The following is a 22,094-nucleotide window of genomic DNA, read 5'->3' on the forward strand; positions in this document are numbered from 1 at the left end:
GTCCAACAAATGGGTGGTAAGCGGTGTGTGCCGGTGATTCTTATAAATAAAATACATATTAATCGTTTCCATAAAAATGCTAAACGTTCTCCGCGCAATAATTCTGTTTAAACCGACACGAGTATAATAAAATATGTTAATAATACGTTTATTTTTTATTTTTTGCTTTTTAGAATCTTAACGTTCCAACACTGAGACGTGTAAAAAAAAAAAAAATAATCACCAGCGCCTGTCAACGCGAACATGAAAAAGAATACAAATACAAATCTGCATCATTGGCACGTGACATTTGCTAAGTCTTTAACGCCCTCGTGGACGACTCGGTGGCACGCCAACACTTTGTCCTGTCAATATAATAATAATAATAGTGATGACGATAAAAATTATTATCATCACAGTAGGTAACAAAAATAACAGTCACACACACACAAATAAAAAAAAAAGCATGTTGGTTTAAGAGGTCGTTAGACGCGAAACGTTCCCGAAATGCAATAAAGGACCTGTTGTGTCGGTATCGGCTGTCCCACGGGCGATTTATTACACAGGCCATTGTTTCGAGTGGTTTAATATTGATGTTTTTCTTAACCTGTGGCAAGAAACTCCTCTTAACGTTTACCGGTACATAGTATTATATTTTTAATAGCATGTAAAATAATAAAAGGTAGGCGCTCGAACCGTACTTAAGCGTACTGTTCGCGACCGCCTACAACCGACATACACCACACAGTCGTCCTATAAATACCTACGCTATAGGTTTCTTTTAGACATACATACATACTATTATGTATTTTGCCACAACCGACGATCCTAACTAGCAAAAGACTTCAGAGCACACGCAAAAGCTTAAAATAAATTCCATACACTAGATCTTAACTGTACGTCAACTATTGACGCCTAGTGTCGAACAGAAGAAGCCCAACAGTGCTCAGTCTCGAAGAGATTTTTTTTCGATTATTTCAAATATGAAACCAATATTTATGCAGAGCACAACTAACGACGACTAATATATATATATATATATATTACACGAGTTGATCAGGCAAACGAACGACGGTTTGATTAATATTGATGAGGTTTTAACTGGTGTTGGACGGGTTTAGCTTGCCATCGCTGTTAAACACCCATACGTGTGCGTGGCAAGGAGTTCGGATATCAAATAAGTTGTTTACACTTCAAACGATTAGCTGGAACAGCATACTTACCTAAACCTAGCTAGTATATCTATTAGCGCAAAGCATGTTCCAGGAGACTGCTTCAGCACATATATAAGTGTAAAATTAAACGGGAGCCGAAATATTTGGTTAACCGATATTTTTGTATGTATATAAATTAATTATATAGAAAAAATTAAGTATAAAAATCTCGATTTCCATGATAGAAAATTGAATGTGTAAGATATTTTAGGACACCAGTATACGATTTCCCTTTATAGAAACTTATGATTTCGATCACTTAAATTAATACTTATGAATTTATCACACATTTAATTAGGATATTTTCGATCAAATATTGCCCAACGGTGATATATATATATATATTATACCTAATTGAGCTTTTTCAAAATGTAAATATAATAAAATGTCTTAGAACATTATCCAAAATCGTTTACCCATGCATACACGTGTTTTATTGGCTAAAAATTAAAACGGCTCAGTTTCTCAGAAACGAGCATCTTCAGACGTGTTTGTGTACAAAAAAACTAAACAGCCGAGTAGTAAACAACGTTGTAAAACAAAATTGATGAAATTACAATACGGATTTCTCTTTGAAGGTACGTCTGCGATACGCATACTTAACAGGTGATACTCATGTGCACATATAAATGTAATTTAACGTAATATAGATATACACCGACCTTTTCTTCCTGTAGGAAACAGTGCATCGCCTGGGTCACGTCCGTTGCGTGTATGGAATTGTGGTACGGATTCGTGCTGTGGTACCCTTCTTCTATTAGGCCTGCAAAACAAATACCAAGTTTAAAAACAAATGCATTTCAAAACACAACTCGACGACAATAAAATTATCGTCATACTCGTCGTGTTATTGTAAGTAGTAGTATAGTATAGTATAAGTTATTAACCTCTTGACACATACACACACACACATTATACATATTTTAGCAGATTTATTATTACTTTTTTTAAATAAAATAAACAAGTAATAATAAAACACGATGATAATAGTAATACTACAGTAAGATATAATTGTAAATAACAGCGAACCGCACTAATAAAACGCTGCGAGCTTAGACGTTGCGGAGAATCGTTTAAAACGCTTAAATTTGCAATACGAAAAATCACAAAAAACCGAAATAGTACCTACTGGCTACTACTACTCAGAAGCCCACTCGCGCTACAGCTGTTAAATAATAAAAAAATTACTGTGTTGTCACTTAAATCGTACCCGAGAACATAATAGTATGTGATTCTCTGAAATCTATTAGAGCTTAGTGTTTCCCATGAAAAAAAAAATACGCTTTATACGTCATAGTGGCGTCATGCTATTAGGGTAATATGAATAAAGGTTAGTTAGGAGGGAGGAATAAAAAGAGCCAGAAGTTGGTCAAATTTCTTGATTTTTTTTTTATACTTAAACTCTGACGAGCTTAAATAAAATTTAAATAAAAAATATTTGATGTTTTATAAAAACAACACAACGGGCTCCGGACATATTGGTCACAGGTAACTTTTTTAAAAATGTTTTAACTAATAATTGCTAATTTTACCCACGTACATTTATTATAACAAATATTATTATTTGTTTGTATACATTTATTTTAATTATTATTTTAACCTATTCTAATTGTCTTCTATCTAATATCTTAATTACTTCTGTGTAATGCTTGCATAAATTACCATACGATAATAATAATAGCTTAAATGTTTAGCAGTCCAACGCATTCATAATATGTAAGATTATTTTTTTTTAAAAATAAATTATTTGCGATTAATGTAATAAACAATAATAGAAAAACAAAATCAAATTCGTCGTTGTACGCAACATAGTTCTAATAACAAAGTAATAACGTGATATTATTGTAGACAAAAAAATAAATGTTTCGCTATCGACATTTGTATAGTAGTACACTTTAGTCGTGACTAATCGAGTCATAGTCGGAAACTAGCTGTATCATATATATATATTTAAACCGATGTCAAACTGTTCAAAAACTAATTGTAGTCGTTCTGTGGCTCCCGTGCAGTAATTGTTTGTGCTTAGAAAATAAAGGGCCATAATAATAGAGGCGAGCAAAGACAACCAAGCCGGCATTTGCATGACACTATGCCGTTAATTAGATGAGTCGGACGTTAAAAGAAACGAGCTGATTAAAATGTGGAGCTTGCGAGCGGTACTGAAACGGCGGCAAAGAAAACCGTGTAAAAAAATAATTAACGGTTAAGTACTTTCATTCAAAAATAGATTTGGTTCGCAAACTACTACTGAAAAAAATCTCTCATATATTTTAACGTCAACGGTTATGTTAAGTGATGTAGTTGAAAAAAGCGAATGCATAGAACGAATCGGTTTTATAATATTGTTTTGAAAGACATGAATTTCTCATAAAGGCCAGAACAGTCAGTGGCAGACCTTGGGGGCAGCACTTAAAAAAATAACTTACTTATTTAAAGAAATTATACTACATTTTTATACGCCTAATAAGTTTTTTGAAAACTATTCGAATGGAACGTTATAATTGTACTTCAATTAATAAAGTATTCAATTTGTATTAGTTGTTTAATTAAATTTCGTCTAACTCTGATCACGTAAAATTATTATTTCATAAAAAATAAAATCAGCGTTTAGTTTTAATAGGTCGGCTAAGTACATATTATAAAATCATTAGGTAAAAATCAATTAGCTATAAAAAACATATTAATTCGAGTATCTGATATTCGACAAAAATGTATTATTGAAAAAAATGATGATAATTTCCAAATTGTTTTAATCGTTCAAACTAAATGAGACTGCAACAGTCATTCTGAAATCTGTCGGAAAAACGGCATTCGGTTGGCTGTCACTCACTGAAACGAAATCCGATTTCAGCAAGCCCGTTTTAATGATCATGAGAGGTTAGCCGTATAACAATAATTTTCTCGACATTCCCATTACGGTCGAAGTGAGTTTAAGTATGTTAAAAGCACGACGTGACACTTCGACGAATCAAAAGTACAGACTTGGAGCTCGAATGCATAAAAAACTTAATTCGATTTTATACAGCAACACACCGAATGTATTCATGAATCATACCGTGATTACAGTCTGTACCGAGTATTACTAAAATCAGTGCCGTGAGCGGAGAAGCGAAAAAGATTTAAAAATATATATCTTTTTCTTCTTTTTCACCTTATCCCATTTAATTTTCCTCTAGTGACGCCAAAAGCTTTCAACTAATATAAGAAGAATAGTGTTAAAGAAGTTGGCGGTTCTAAGTATATTCGAAGAATTGTAAAGAATCCACATTTACAAGATCCCACGATTCCCAGAATCCATTAATAGAATACTGAATATGAGTTTTATAAAAAATTAAAATATCATAGCCGATTTGGATTTGGCCCTACTCTGTGCATTAGCTAGTCATATCTATTCAGAGCTTATGCAGTTATTTATCATCGACATTATTTAAATTCATTGAAATTTGTGCAAGCTAATATTAAATTGTTTATTGTTTTATCAAACTATACAAAAACAATGTAAGCCTAGGTAACTTGATGCGTTTATTTTTTCCTGATTTCTATTTACGTCAACGTCTAAGTAATAATTTATTTATTTTTTCATTTAAACATTAAACTAATGTCGTCAGGTTACCAAAAAAAATAATTGATTCATCATTCATTCAATGTAATGGAAAGGCCATTGAATTATCATTGTTAAACCTTTGACGAACGTTCATGCAACCCGGCATTGGAGTAACAGAAAATAAATATGTTTAAATTTAATTCAACGCGTTTTATTATAATTGAACTTTTTTTTTTGCAGTATACGTTTTATTTTTTACACATATCATTTGACATATTCTTACAGAGTATACCGTATTTAATATGAGAAATAAAACTTAGAAGACATTTGAAGTACGTTTGATAGTACGAAGAAATTGTTGTTGTGTGAACATTTTTTTTCGGAATAATAAATACAACACGGGCAACGTCGGGTAACTTAGCTGGTAATATATTTTTATAATACAGATTAAATTCACTAAACATTCTTTTCGAGACCCTCGAATGGTAAAAAAGAAAAATAATAGTAAAAAATAACAATAACGACATTCAGAGCAAAAAGAAAAAACTAAATATTCTTTCGAGAAAGTTGTCGGCACAAAAGATGACGGCAGGCTTCAACTTTGAAAGGGGAGTTTTCTTCCTTTGTTAAATTAAATCTTAACCGGCATGACGAAAATAAATGCAAAATTATTATATTGCTCGGTTGACATCGCCGCCTGACGACACTGGAGAACATTTTCCTTGATACGTACTTACAAGTTACCCGCTTGACTACGCTGTGCTTTAAAATTGATAAAATACTATAATTAAAATTATTGAGGTCGAATGGAATTCGTATATACACGTAGAGCTGTCAGCGACAAGCAAGTCGGTGTTCCTCTGTCGTTTCAAGAGAGCTGTTTCGATATTGGTAGACTATAATTATTATTATATACTTAATTAAAAAAAGCGGTCTTCCGGTAACGCTGTATGAGATCTGAAGACAAACCCGCAAAAAAACCGGTAAACGAAAAATCGAATGCATATTTAATAAAAAAAAAAACTTAAACGCCATAAAAAGAGTAAAAGACCTTTGTTGGAGGTCTTTATGACCGTCGATACAGTTTTATTACCCTTATACTTTACAATTGTCTGAATAAAAGTTTATACAAACTTGGGAGCGGGATGAATAAATGGAATACTTTATAAATAACAAATGTTATTTTCAATATATGTTCTTACATTTTTAGCGCTACTTATTATAACATGTACAAATATTTGATCAGAATTCACATACTTTCTTTCACGTTAAAAAATAAACTAAAATTGTAATAAGAATTCGTTTAAAAACCATTTTAAATAAATTTCCAAAACGCTGAAAAAGTCAAAACTAGTTTTTTACAACTTCAGAAATGATTAAAAAAAAAAAACAGTGCTTCACAAAACCTTAAACCAGATTAAGATATAGCGAGAAAAATCTTTTAAAGTAGGTGTATTTTGGTTCAAAATTGGTGTGAAGTGTGAACTAATATATTTTTTATATTTTATGTGCTTATATTTAGTAATAATTTAGTAGTATAAGAATCATTTTTAACCAGACCATTTGGACAGATCTGACCCTAACCTTAACACACAGTTTCAACATAAAATGTACAACTTTCTCCTTCAGACAAAAAAACGATAATTAATGGAAACAGATGTAAGAATATGCATAATTTCTACGTGATCGATTTTGTGAATTCTTTTTTAACTAATGTCTGTCGAATTGTACACTAGCAATACAACAGATAGAAGCAATTAAAAAAAAAAAAAACCCACGGAATTAACCAGGAAAGAAGCTTAAAACTAATAACATTATAATGTAATAAATTATTAATTATCACGAGACTTACTGAAAAGTTTCCAAACTTGAACAACGTCCAGTTTAAAGTAGTCCAGGAGACCATACCAATGAAACAGATGAACGCAGAGCACCGGAAGTGATCTTCCTGTAAAACAAAAACACAATTCATTTAATCATCATTTCGAATCAAATAATGTATATTTAATTTCCATTTGTACAGGCAATAAGAGCGGTCTGTTCACGTTAGACGGGCATTATTTCTTTTAATGGGTAATATAAAATATTAAGTTAACGTGAAAGTAAATCCAATTAGTAACGGGCCTAAAAGGATTCAATCGTTATTTAATTATTAATTAATGGTCAAGTGCACAAAAGGAAATACGTCTTGATAATGAGAACTGATAACTAGTACTTTTAAAATATATTTCTTAACCAATCAATCAAATCAACGTTTTAATCATATCATAACTGGAAATATTGCCAATGTAATAAAATATAAAACATTGGAAATTGCTTTTGGGAACTATATTGGTAATATTTTATTGTATACATAAAGAATAATATATAAAATAAAAATAATTTTAAAATATTAAATTATTATGTTCTTAACCACTGTTTGTTAGTTCGGTAATCGTCTGCGATATTTTTTTTATAAGTATATTTTTCTATAAAACAAAAACTATTCGTATTGATTTGTTTGAACAGAGATAGTAACTAGATACTGAATTATTTAACTTTTTATATATTATATATATATAGAGAGAGGCAGATATTAGACGGTATTGATTTTGGAAAGATACACGTAGTTTTTAATCACATTAAAAAACTAGAATTTTGGCTTTAGAGAGATAATAATAAATTATGTTTGTATTATATACTTTATTGTCTACTATGTGATACTACTAGTCTACTAGTCTTATAGTATACTGTATACAAAGCTAAGTTGTAGCGGTTAGTTTTTATCAGTATTTTTTTTTTATAATTGGGTTTTTGTTTATGATCAAAATATTAGTCGTTCCAAAATGTTGACGCTATAACATTAGTATAGTTAAAAAATGCGAAATTTCAGTTAAAATCTTAGTGTTGATTTCATAATGTATGGAATGACCACATCTGTGATTAGTCGAGCCAAGGAAACTTGTATGTTCTTTAAGTGTGTACTTGATTCATCAACATAATATAGTTCATAATATAATAATAATACTTTACTCGGCGGTCACTTAAGCTTCACACACGTTTGTACGCCAATGCGATCACATCAATACACATAAAGGGTCAAGTACCAATTAAAATTAGGACGTTTTTACTGCATATTGTCTATAGCAGTAATATTATTATAGGGTTGATACGCCTCTTTAATAAAACAGATCTTCGAGAGGAGTAGTTATAATGATCTAAATGGTTGATTGGTTCATTAAGAGGACATAATGTATAATATTATTGTTTTTGTTTCTTCAACAATGCCGGTTTAATGTTGATTTAGGCTCGTGTTGTATTAATAGTAATAATAAAACGACCTGCATTTAACAAAAAAAATGTATCTTGTGTACATAGAAACGCTTATAATCGAACAGGGGAAGCTAAGTGCAAGTACAAGTTAATGTTTTACATTAGCGTGGCCAAATATTTTGAAAAACATAATTTTCTACTTACCCCCAGTGGCTGTGTCTAATGCGAAGGCGTTGAATGGCCACTTCCAGACATGTCTCAATACACACTGCAAACAAAATAACACAACACAAATATATTAATATACGTTCGTTCTAAGGAATTAGACCGTTAAAAAACTAGCGTTTTTTCATCAACCAACCCCGTCAACTACAGTATACGTTGTTACGTGGCTTACTAGTCTTATATTTGTTGTAGGTAAATAGTATTTTTTATAGACGTACATGTGCATTATATTGAAAAAATCATATTTTCCCCCCATAATAAGTAAAAACCCCCGTATTATTATTATTATTATTATGTAATTCAGTAAAGGCAATAGATATACGCGGCTGTGAACCGTCTACTCGGACAAAAACATATTATTTTATACATTTTGAATGAAAAGCTAACACTAATTGTGTTCCAAGCTTCGACTAAACGTGCCCATTATATTACACCTTCGGTTAATTATTGTTTATATTTTGGTATTATCAATGGTGAAAGCTTTCACTTGATTTCCGGTCGATTCAATGGCACAATAAAATAGTGCGTTATACGTTTGGTCTTTGTCATATCTATGTGATATATTGTTTCGATGTAAGTATAACCTGTTTTACTCGATCCACTAGTCAACTCTGGCCCACGCAAATAATTATTCTATTGCGCATTGAGTTTGGGGACTGCGTAACAGTCGCAGAGGCTGATTATTTTCTATGGGATCTTATTGAGCCCACAACGAGTAGAGGCGCGTTATTGTCTTTTGCGTACAACATATAATGGCGTAGGTGCATCCAAAGGCTTAACTTGTAATTACGTGTATGTTAACATGGACGACGTACCTATGTACAAATGTAAATACATACAGAGCCGTCTTAGGTTATGCAGAAGCTTTTGAGTACACAGGGTTTGGGGGCGATTTAAGAAAACCAACAAAAAAAAACGTAATAATGTAAATTTTATTATTAGGGGTCCCCAACAAGCGGGAGGCCCTGAGCTCATGCTCCACGTGCCCGTGTTAAAACGGTTTTAGTTCAATTTTTCGTAGAACATTAATTTTTCAAGTATAAACTATGGTGAATTTATATTTATTAGTGCAATAACTCACTTTATAGATAGTACGTTTAATTAATAGCAACTCTTTCCGATACTATCAATAGAGTTTCTCGGTGGACACGCGCGTTTGCATACGATACATACTACGGTTGTGAGCAAACGCTTTTTCTTCGGATCTAGTTAAGCGGTCCAAATTAATTTATATAAGACGAGGTCTTCTTACTCCAACCCAATGTCGCTAGAGTTCACCAGCCATTTTGCCAAAAGCTCCTACACCCGTTGCCCCCTTTCGCCCGTTTAAATAGGGTATAATAACTGTAGCCATCTGATCCCACCCGTTTCCGTCTGCTAGTCCTTATCGCCTTCCTTTCCTGCTGTTAGCCGTCTATAAAAGAGCGCGAGACATGGCTGTTACGAATTCCGTCCAAAACCGTTTTGCGCGCTTTGTTCTATTATAACTTGTGCGAAATTCTTAAATCGCAATTAACCATTGTTCGCCCTGGCAATCCCGTTAATGGTTTTCGGTTAATTGGGCCGGCACTGCTGTAGAAACGAGTTCGAGGGGCAGATGCGACCAAACACAAATACATATCTAATATCTATACTTATGTCTGTCTGGCTGTGTATACGGTTGCGGTTTGGTTGAGAGAATCGCACAGTGCCCTAAGAATGAACGCTTTTATACCGACACACAATTCTCTGCTAATTTTGCCTTAATTGGGTATTACGATATTACTATTATATATTTACATATTTTATAAGGCGTTCCAGTCGGGGTCATGTAGTTTATGGCTTTTAATTTCATTGCAACGTGCGTATATGCTATATACCTACACACCTGGTCGACCTTACGTTAAACTTTGACGCAAAACTTAGTCGCGAAGAGGTAAACTTACTTGGACTAAACTCGCATGTAGTGATTGATTAGGGTGAAAACAGCGATTATCATGAACCGTCAGTTCATTGCATGTACTTCCCTAAGGTATTTGGCTATAAATTCTGTATTCAAATTTCTTCAAAAGACAATATGTATATACTTGGCACTTTATAAAGTTTTTTTTATTATGATTAGCAAGTTTTCAGGACATCAGTAAAAACACAACAATTTTTGACCATTCGTCAATTGAAATACCTACACCAAAAAAAAAAAAAAGGTCAAAAAAATAAAAAAAATACTTTAGCCATATTATTATATTTTTAAATTGCTGTGTAAGATGAGACGAATAAATGGTTCTACAGTATTTTATCTCCAACTGAAGTACCAAGAATCAAAAGCGTACATTATATTACAATTAAACGTGATTCTTATACAATTTTGCAGGAGAATGAATTAAAAATTATATTTTCAATGTGTTCTTATAGGTGAAAAAATGATAACAACTTTTTTAACAAATACAGGTAGAAAAACGTTTCATTGTATAATAAAAAAAACTTTACTTAAAATTTCACACTTTTGGTTTCATCTTTTATTTTAGTAATACACTAGAATCTAGATTATACTCTGATATAAAACGCCAATATCTCGTTAATACAGAACTCTAACAATTAATAATTTATAACTTTTTAAACAATACTAAAAAAAGTAGTAAATAAAATTATATTCAAAGATTACCAAAACCAAAATCGAAGTATTTTAATTTTATATAAAACATTAATAATTATAATGATAATGATAATAACAATAACGATATCTTAAGCCCAAATACCCTGAAGTCATGCATATAAAACATACCTATACCGGCTATACGGATCTACACGAGTGGGAAATCGTGGAAATCTAATAGCTGGCAAACAAGCCTTTGGGACCGTTTCGTCCTCAAACAGTAATCTCTCTTTGTACGAAGGTAAACCGGAATTGAGATCTAATTCGAAGTACTATCGGATGATCACGTCATGCGTACCAGCATCAAAGGGCGACCGTGTGCTCCTTTGATGGGAACGACGGAAAATCACGTGAATGTTCTACTTTGCCCTCCTCTTCCTTTCCGGTTTGTTCCTTATACATTTTTTATGCCTAAGAAAATGCGGACAAGAGGCGGTTCTGAAGAACGAACATTGATCGGCGGCAATAAATCTCGTCTAATGGGGATTCTTTTATCAGCACCGTTTAATCGAACCATCGACGAAACACCAATCATAATAATTATTATTATTTGAGAACCGTAGCAGCTCACATTGCCGACGACATTGTCTACAATAATCTTATTATGTATAATAATTTATAGAGAGGAGGAGTGGCCGAGTGGGTAAGGCGGCAGTGTTGCTTTAGCGCTCATTGTCGCCGGTTCGACACTCCGTTTGCCGAGCATCATCATCAGCTTGATGATGATGATGATGATTATAATTTATAAGTACAGCTACATAACCGACAAAACTAAATGTACCCGTCAGACCATTAAAATTATCTCATTAAAGAAAGAACAAAGATGGTTATTCTTAACCATCCTTGTAAATAATAATAGATGAGTCAGAAATAAGATAATAGCGATTGATAAGATTTGCTGATAGAGATACAAAATAAAAATAATAGTTTAAAATAATAAAGAATAGACAAAAATAGTTTTACCTCACCTTGACGCCCCAACTTTGTGTTGGATTTAAAATTATTGTATATTTTTTTATAATAGAATTATAATTATAACGATCAATTTAAGAACTGAAAAATTAACTTTTAACTTAACTGAATAGATGCCTTGGTGCAAACATACTTTTTGTTAACGTGTAGAACCTAAACAGCAAGTTTGACTTAAATTTAAAATAAAATAAAAAAGAACAAACTCGGGACAAAACAAATATAATCAATTTTTATACATTTTCAACGAACGGGTTATTTATTATTCTACTTTTGAGCAACGTCCAAAAAAGTTGCCAAGTTTCTCCTTGGGGTACCGGCTTAAATGGTTAGTACTCTACAATTTCAACACTGGGATTAGGAGACCGATCCAGTATAGCAAATTGGATTAGACACTTACATCAAAAATACAATTTATTGACGTAACAATGAACATAATAATGTTTACCATTATTTTAGGTCTTGCGCTAAAGTTGAGTATAAATTTTACAAAAAAACTTTGCTACTGATTCCAGCACGTTGCAATACGTTAGTTTAGGAAGAATTCTGCTAAAAAATGTCAGTTAAATATGAATCAATTCATACTATTTTCTTAGGCTCGGTTTTTCAATTGCATTTAACTGACAGTTAGTATGACTTAACTGATGATGGTTAACGTTATATTCCAGTTAAACTGTTTATGGAGTCCCAGTTAAGCTAACCGACAGTTTTACCTCTCAGTTAAATGAACTGTTACTATTTCTATCAGTTAATAGATTAATCAACTGTTATAATCATTCGTGCAATTATTTTTTATAATAAAATAGCTTGAAAAGTTGTCCGTTTTATAAATTTAAAATTAATTTCAAAAATGAAATTTTGTTCTTTGACGATGATGAAGAATATTTGGAATATTTAAATTATCAACGTAGACCGTATGTCGTCCGTGAAAGGATTGATCATTTTAATAAATGGGACGATCATGATTTTAAAGTACGCTTTCGACTTTCAAAGGAGACGGTTTTGGAGGTTTTACATATGATAAACCGTTCTTTATCGTCCAACACAAACCGGTATGTACATAAATATTGTATTAATAACAACTTTTATTCGAAAAAACTTGTATATTTACATTTTTTTTTTTTGGTGTAGAAATAACGCTATAATTGTCAGTGCAGAAATTGTTATCAACACTACGATTCTATGCTACCGGAAGTTTCCTTATTAGTGATGGAGATGTTCTAGGAGTATAATTGTGGGGGGAGTTAGTTAAGCCCTTGCGAGACATCGTTCACAAATCGTTAGAATGCCCGAGACAAACGAAGAAATTCAAATATCGCAAAAACAATTGTATGGCATAGCCGAATTCCCCCCTATGGTAATTGGTGCGATTGACTTTTTTTGACATTGACAGAGTACTCACCCGAACTTGGCCGTGGTGTATGTCATCCAATAGCGCAGGCGCGGTGTCATTGGACAGAGATCGGGTGGTCAGCTTTTTCCGTCTACGTTTGTGCATTGTAAGAAATCGACCGTTAGGCAACCGCTTTCCGTAATGAGCCACCGACTCCAACAGCACCACTTCCCCTTCGGACAACAATCTGGACCGTCTCCTGCACCGGTCGTCCGTAGGCGAATCGTCTGAAATAAAAATAAAAATATGTAAAATATATATTTAATTATTGTACTACCTAACACACGACCGAGGTAAACGATAGATCACAGATGTAGTTTAAACAGCAGTTTTTCAACCGTCGGTGTATGTTGTTAGCATACTAAGCGGGTGTGGCCATTATCGCGGTAAAATGCTTTTGGGGAAATGAAGTAAAAATTAAATTAACGCGGTAATTTATACAGGGTGATCCGTCTGGTGTAAGACACTGAGTTTCTTTGAAAATATGAATATTTGAAAATAATTTTTCCCTACACGTGTAAGTACATATTTTACTATATTTTTAAATACGATGAACATTTTTATCTTCATTCCTTATACGTAAAAAAATAGTGTGGATCTAGTTTTTTTTAAATGGGAATATATGTTTTGGATCTTAAATTCAATTTTTTACAATGTCATAGCAAACGAAGAGATTTGATGAAAATTAAAAATTCAAACCCTAAACATTTTTGAAACTTTTTGCCTACATATTTATGGAATTAAAAATATAATATATTCCTAATTGAAAAAACGAATTCCATAATTCTTTTACGAATAAGCGATGAAGGTAAATTTTCTAAGTATGGGCAAAATATAGTAAAACATGTAGGTACCTAAAAGTATAGGACACTGTTTTCTTAAATATTCATATTTTCGATAAAATTAGTGTTTTACATCAGATGGATCACCCTGTAGGCTGTATATATATATATATATGTGTGTGTATGTATAAATTCCAGCTCTCCTTTTTTTACTTCAAATATTATCTTTTGTTATATATTCATTTGAACGTCCAATATTACTGTATTGTTCGACGAAATGCGCGTGGGGAATAATTACAAACGACCGAGTGAGATATATATGTTATACTAAATGCACCGCGTCGAGATGGAACCGAATTGAATTGTTGGAAAATATATTATTATTATTTGTAAAAAGGAATTTTTTAATATAAACGGGCAACGCCCGCGCCAATACAAACGCGATGAGATGTTCAAATATTATTCGAACCGATGAAATATTGAAAAAAAAAAAAAACACCTAACACCGAGAGTATTAAAGGAACGTCGGCAAATATTCATGTTATTTGCACATAAGTAATCCCAACAAACACACACAACGGCTAAAGGGGAAAAAAATATCAAGGCTTTACCGCTCTTGCACGGAGATCCATTAATTTTCCCAAACGAATTTCATTTATATGGAAAATACCACTCTTTCGCCTTTCAAAGTTACCTAATGTAATTTGGACGGATTGAATTCAAACTCTGGTCAATACGACTAAAGCCGAATATACGGTTGTCGACAATCGGTTAGGTTTGTTTAGGATAAATCCCGGAGGATCCCTTTTCGATACACCCCTCTCGTTCCACTAAGCGCACACCGATCACATCTACCACAGCCATACCTCCGCCGTTGACGGCTCAAAGGAATTTATATTATTATTTGCTTAATGAAAAACAACAGCGTTCGCGAACAATGCAAGCCTAAGATGTACCACGATTGTTGTAATATTAAAAGTTGGGCGATAAAAAAAAAGAAGAAACGTCTCATGCTAATTATACAGACGTGCCGATATGGTTCGTATTTAGAGCTAATAAAAATCGTTAGAGAAAATATCCAAACCCCATATAAAAGACTAATAAACCAAAATCCAATTCCTAAGAAAACCAATTCGTTTTTCAATCCAAAATCGGAATTAATGAAACTGGTTATTTTTCATTTTGTTATTATTATATAATAACAATATATATATATATATATATATATATATATATATATATATATATATATATATATATATTTATGCAATGGCCCTGGTCTATCTAAAATGTCCAATTTTATGTTTACTAACTATTAGTACATCGAGTATGCACAAGGTGATAATATCAATTTTTGAATATATATATATGTATAGACTAGGTATGCAGTAAATAAAGTATAATTAAATAACTATTAATTGTTACGTTCTAAATTAATTAGTTTAACCTATTTCTTTATGATGAAAGAAACTTGGAGTATTAAAATAGTAGCCCTAACACTAATAATTCAAGTTTTAATTATAATTATTTACTTAAAATTATTTTGGATTAACCTGTTAGATCTAATGTTTCCTTACAATTATACATGTTTTAGACATGTTTATGGTCGTTTTTTTTTAATTTAGTTAATATTTCTGTTTAAACAATTTTTCAACCCGTTATAATATTTTATAAAAAAATACAAAACTTTTTTTACACTTAATTTGATGACGAATATCATTTTTTTCTTTAAACAAAAATGCTAAATATGAAAAACGTCATTCCATATATTTTTACTGCGATTTACGTTTTTATAAAAACATTTTGCTTATAATCGAGTTTTAATTTCATGTTTTTTTTACAGTAATTACAGTCTGAAGACAACAAAATTCCTGTTAGAGCTATACCCATTATGAAACATCATAATATGGTTTGAAGGCACTATTCATATATACATGTTATTTTCTGTTTCGTTACGTTTAAAATGTTTTTTAAAATAGTTTTTGTTCTGTTTCTAACCCTCTTATTAAATGACTTTTGCCATGCCTTACAAGAAGGTGTAAACGAGTATGTGACAATCAATACCGGGCCAATGTTTCGCATGCGTTCGGTTATAGTAATAATATATAATAATGATCGAGTACTACCTTATATATTTATAATAAAAGCGACTAAGCGAGTAAAGATGGTATCCTTCGCAATTTTTCAGCGGAACAAACTACCCAAAATTAGCCGTTTTTGTAGATAAACCCATTTTGTATAAACTGTGATCATATCCACACTGTGGAAATAGTATTTTATTAGTTATTACCCATTACAACCGTTAAACGAGTAGAAGACATCATGTGCTTTAAGACTTAATAGAGTTAAGACCATATAATATGTTTAATACTTATGCCGGAGGTTAAAACAGGGTACCTAGAACACCCAAATTAGTTGATACAAACAATAAAAAAACAATTGTCCAAGAGAATAAAACTTAATATTGGACGCTGGTAGCTTTCGCATAACCTATACATAGCTGTTACCCTAGTAAAAATCGATCTTGTCATTATATTAACATTATTTTCCACATTCCTAAAAATAGCTAACCGCGGTAATCGTCCAGAGTTCGACGACGATAAAAAAAAGTCACGACAAACGTCATAACGGAATCAATATTGTCGAACCTTCGTTTATGGGAAAGCTTATGAGGGTCATACGTTGGCGTTTTTGATGATACCAGATTATTATATATGTTTAGCCGATAATGACAATATAAAACTCAGTAAAACAGCGGTATATTTCCCATTAGGCATGACAGACAAGTGACTATGACCTCCAATTTGAAAATTTACAACAGCGTGACCTCGAGTTAGCATAGAAATAACATCTCAAATGAAAACAGGCGCAAATTATTATATTGTTTGTCATCAAAAACGTCTAAATCACTCTGATTAATGGACGACTTAGAACAGCGGAGGAAGGAGGTATAATTAGCAAATTAGAGCTAGGAAATAAGACAGATAGAAAACATTTTATGTTATAAATGAGCAAATAGTAAATAGATCTAAGAACTGTCTGTATTTGGGTCCACATGGATACATAAGAGTATGTGGTGTGGTAAGAGATGACGATGACGGATGTGAGGAACTCTATTTGAGTGAAATAAGGCGAAAACAAAGAAGACCCGAAGGGCACCGTTAAAGTTTCTTTAGCGGTGAAACAAAACTCGTCTCGACAATCTGATCCTCTAAAGCGGAATTGTTTTGTATTGAGTTATATAAGTTATAAAGCTGTATTCATAATAGGGTAACAGAAGAGTATGTAATAGGGTCGAAATGAAAGACCGACACGATTTTCCGTATGAGCCTCAAACACTTTGACGTGGAAAAGGAATAGCAGTATTGAAACGAGTGTTTTTTTTTTGAAATTTAAAAAGAAAAGTGATAAGTAATAACTTACGTCGCACTCGGCAAAAGGCCGTTTAATCAATTCGGTTTAATGTACCTGCAATGGGACGAGAAGCTAAAAAGACAATCCAATACAGCGTTTAGAATGCATATTGGTATAGTGGTATACACTATACACGACGAAGGTCTATTAGTACTTCCGGGTCAATTAGCACTAATTTTACTAATATAGTATTACTATATTAGTATTATCACTTAAGCACAATGTCTATGCACAGCACATCCCTTGTACCAGTCATAGCGTCTGTACTTGGGAAACATGAAAACAGGATAAGGGCTTAAAACGTTTGTGTATATAAATTTATATATATATATTTACACTTTCGACTAATTACCAAATCAATTTATCAGTGTTGACAAATGGTCGGCGTGGCGGTTCTAAGTTAGTCTACTAGGTATTGTGAGTATTGTAATATAGACGAAAATAATTAGGTAACCGCACCCGACACTTAATCTTGCAATTAACATAATGCAAATATTTAAAATTGCCAATAGTAATAATAGGGGAAAAAACGGGCGACAACCAGACGGCGACCGGCCGTGGCGTGATCACGTAACAGCAATCATAATTATTATTGTTAGTCCCACGCATTAACAGCGGGCAGGCTGATTGGAGTATTGATTGGCATCTTTAATTACTGGCCAGAGAATGGAAAAAATATCAGCCATTTTTCAGCCGAGTCTGCAACCACGATAGAACATTTTCATGTCTCGTTGAAGTACCGAATAAATTTAGATTAGTTGTGGAATTATAATTAAAAAAAAAAATTACACGGAGCTTCCAGTTACAGCATAAGGCCAAGGAGATTAAAAAAATTATGTACAATCAAGTTTCTGGCTAAAATTGTAGTGTTTATTATCTGGCCAAAAGTAACTTAACATAGAGAATTAAACTATTTTGAATTTATTATTTAGTTCTATTTTGAACGTTGAACGTACAACATATCTTATCTTATCTCATATCAGATAACAGCGTAACGCTTTTTTTGGTAACACTTTTTTTCGGTTATGTACCGGCTAATTATCACCCCTATCTCCCACCCCTATCACTCACTCCTATCTCCTACCCCCAACTCCATCTCCGTGTGGTAACGCTTTTTTGGTAACGATTTTTTCGGTTATGTGCCAGAGCTAAGACATGAAAATGTCAAAAATTAATATAGCAAAAAAAGTACACGGGCATTATGACCAAAGAATTTGTATTCATCAATTTTAAAATCGTTGCACATAAAGAAATATTAATAATAATTGCGGTGCTAGATATTTTTCCATTACATGGACAGAACCGGGCAAACATATTTCTTAATGTCCATACATTTCTCAAATTATAAAACTAAAAAATAAATAAGTGTACTATAAACTGTCTTTAAAAAAAATAATTTTCCAACAATATCATCTACTATGTTTGAATGTTTGCAATTTATCTTGCTCCAATTTAATCAACTCGAGTTAAAAGTATGTAAACCATGTTAAATAAGGTTTACAATATTAACTATACTGCGTCCTCTCGGCGAATGCAGTATAGTTTATATCAGTTCACATTAAGTCACATTTGAAATTCGGATTAGGACAAACTCCGAAAGATAAAAATCATTCAAACAGTTATAACCGAATTAGTCCATTAATATATTAGTCTATTATTATTCAACTTAATATTAATTAATACATTTTTAATAAGTGCGTAGAAACTGCAATGTAAAACTAAACTTTTATAATATGCGCATTCGACTAACTAGTTCATTTTTTACATGCAAGTATTAACAACACATAAATTAACTAATTAACGGAGAAAGAATTTAGGAGTCAAATCAAATAATTATTTTGCATTCAAAAATTCGGGATACTATGAATTTTAATCCCGGATCAGCAAATGCAAATAAATGAACCGCATGTAAACGTTGTAATTGAATAGTAGAATATAAACACTTCCAACTGACCTTAGATTATCTCCGGATCCACCCCATGTACATAATATTTATAGTTTTTTTACCATCTTAAATTTTGGTCTACAACGTATACTTGCAACACATTTCCAACATAATACAAATACATAACCAGGGCCGTCTTAAGGGGGGGGGGGTGTTATACCCCCATGAGTTTTTTAGTCTGTACATTAGCCGAGTCGGTAACATAACAGAACTAGTATTTACGCATAATATCACAACATAACACAGGGACATTTCCGGTATACGCACTAGCTGACCGCATAAATTATTTACAGCAAAACTATTAAGTTATAATTACCATTTCAAACATGGTAATTCGCATTACGAGGGTTGTCCATTTATGCGGTACGAGAGACTACTCCCGGAATAAAGGGAATTTGGGTAGGAAATTAAACTTAAATTTATTGTCTGTGTTCAACACAACGCACGTTCCATTTTGGCGGTAGCAATTGTCCACTTTCATTTCTATAGATTAGTTTAAGTATGGAAGTAGTTTTTTAATACTGAAATAAGGTAAATACTAGAAGGACTTAGATATAAATCGTTCTACAACCAATATAAATAGTAAAACAACTTAGTTGATTAATTGTATTATGTAAACGCGCCTAAATGCATGTGCTTAACACTACTTAGATTTGATATTACTTAGAATTTTTAAAAACAAAATTCAAATTAGCTGACAAAGTGTATCTATTAACTTTTAAAAACGATATAGAGTATCATTTTATAAAATATACAAACTTTAAATATTGAAGTTTAAACGTGACGAAAAAATTGCGTAGGAAGTAGGCTATTCAAGGCTTAAGAGTTAAGTGAGTTATATTACACTTTAGCTGAGCTTGAATGTCTTAAAAAAAATAATATTATAATGTTTTTACAACTGTGACGCACTAGGTCCAAGTTTTCAAAAAGTATAATTAAAAGCTAGCACAGTGAGGTGGGGCCATAGTGAGGTCGGTGTAGTCACAGGGCTATAGGAATTATTATAATGAGAGTGATGAAAACAAAAGTTTTACTACAAATTGTTGAGAAAATTGTACATGTTACAGCCCACTATAGATCTATCTTTAGTCTTATCATTAAACTTATAATGTCTTAAAATACACCTGGAAGAAATTAAAGTTTTTTCTCGTTCTAGAGAAAAGGGTTGATGCTATATTTTTAGGTATTTCGGGCCATACAATTTTGGAAGCCATTTGATTATTTTAAATAAACAGTTATAACGTACATCACAAATACTATCGATTTTCAATGATCAATATAAAGATATTCCAGTAAAGGAGTAGATGGGGAGAGGAGTTTGCGATCCCTGAACAATGCCCTTCTCTGTACGTTACTAGTTTTTACAAAGTAAAACGCATAGTTTAAGAAAGATGAAATATTATACGTGTTTTTCTTTTGACAGATAAATTGTTGCTTCGTCTCTCTTAAAGCACCGAACGCAATAATGAATAATATTTGCTTAAAATCCTAATGCTATATTTATATCATGTAAAAAGGAAAAAGTTTCCCGAGACGGTTGACAAATCTCATGAATTTCATTTTTTCTTTGGAAAATTACGTTGCGGCGTTTTTGACATATTTTTTTTTTTTAGTGATGATTTAGTTTCCTTTTTTTGAATGAAATAATACAGAAGAAAAATGTTCGGATATTTCAAAGAAAGCTAAATCAGAAAACACATGGTACTGTTCAAGACCATTTGTAAAAGTAAAAAAACATGTTCGCTATCTTACAGAATTTGTACAAACTACACAGTCTACACAACACTTCCGAGTTCCGACAGTAATAATAATTGTGGTAAGATAAGTAATGATCGTAATCAGCAATTATTTGTTGTTAGAAAAATATTATTTGCAGAACAACTTTTTTGAAAATATGAATATTTATTTACCACAGTAAAATTGTAAGTGTTTACCAAAAAAAAATATTAATTTTTCAACTTGTTAAAAGGTATTAACTGTGGGCGAGTTATCACTAACTTCCTTGAACGTGTAAAGGTCTGTCGCCGAAGTCGTGGTGCACATGTGCCTGATGTAGTCATTCATACGTAAACGGGAGGATATAAGATTGTACATGATGCAAAAAGTTTAAAAAAAAAAAATGTTTTTAATAAAATTTTGTAAACATAAAATTTTTCCATGTTTATGAAACACCCTATACCAATACATATTTGCGTAGAATCAATTTTTATAAATGTAAATAAATAAACAAACAAAATTTCCAATAAATGAACACATTTATATTAGTATTTTTTGGTACAATTTTTCCTTGGATCTTGGAACCTATACAGGTGTAGTCAGAGCAGGGGCTTGACTGCCCTTGATTACTAAGGTTCAAATATTTTTTAAGAGTCTAAAGGAGTTTAAAATCTCCAAACCTCCCATCAACCTATTCCTATGATACACTATTGGCATAATGCTCAAAAGTGCCACTAGAAAAAGTCTAACTATAATTTTTTAAATTGTACAAAGCCACCAAACAATAAAAAGAGCTCACACCTGTGACACATATATTTATAAATACAATTAATTCAATAATTACGGTTATGAGGCGTAAATAAATATTGTAACTAATCTGACACAAAAACTACATTGTAAACACAAGACTAAATGATTTATCAACAGAGCTGTTCCCAGTATAAGCGGCGACTGCGATAATGCGTATATTGCCTATATAAACATGTAATGTTGTATATGTAATGTATGTATATTATACACAAATAAGTA

General features: G+C 32.1%; 1 protein-coding gene across 6 annotated transcripts in view; it reads right to left on the reverse strand.

Annotated features, from left to right (window-relative positions):
- Positions 1–22,094, reverse strand: part of LOC126840942 (high affinity cAMP-specific 3',5'-cyclic phosphodiesterase 7A-like) — a 107,185-nt gene that overhangs the window by 6,713 nt on the left and 78,378 nt on the right. For all 6 annotated transcript variants that reach the window (XM_050576992.1, XM_050577003.1, XM_050577014.1 and 3 more), the window contains 4 exons: positions 13,218–13,435; positions 8,194–8,257; positions 6,590–6,685; positions 1,856–1,956 (listed from right to left, as the gene is read on the reverse strand). In XM_050576992.1, the coding sequence (XP_050432949.1) occupies positions 1,856–1,956; positions 6,590–6,685; positions 8,194–8,257; positions 13,218–13,435 (479 nt within the window). The remainder of the gene's footprint in view (positions 1–1,855; positions 1,957–6,589; positions 6,686–8,193; positions 8,258–13,217; positions 13,436–22,094) is intronic.

The sequence above is a fragment of the Adelges cooleyi genome, unplaced genomic scaffold (assembly GCF_023614345.1).
Source record: "Adelges cooleyi isolate 19-005CV unplaced genomic scaffold, UGA_ACOO_1.1 ACOO_flye_CR_arks_rails_tigmint_CR_PRNA_108, whole genome shotgun sequence".
Taxonomy (NCBI): Eukaryota; Metazoa; Arthropoda; class Insecta; order Hemiptera; family Adelgidae; genus Adelges; species Adelges cooleyi.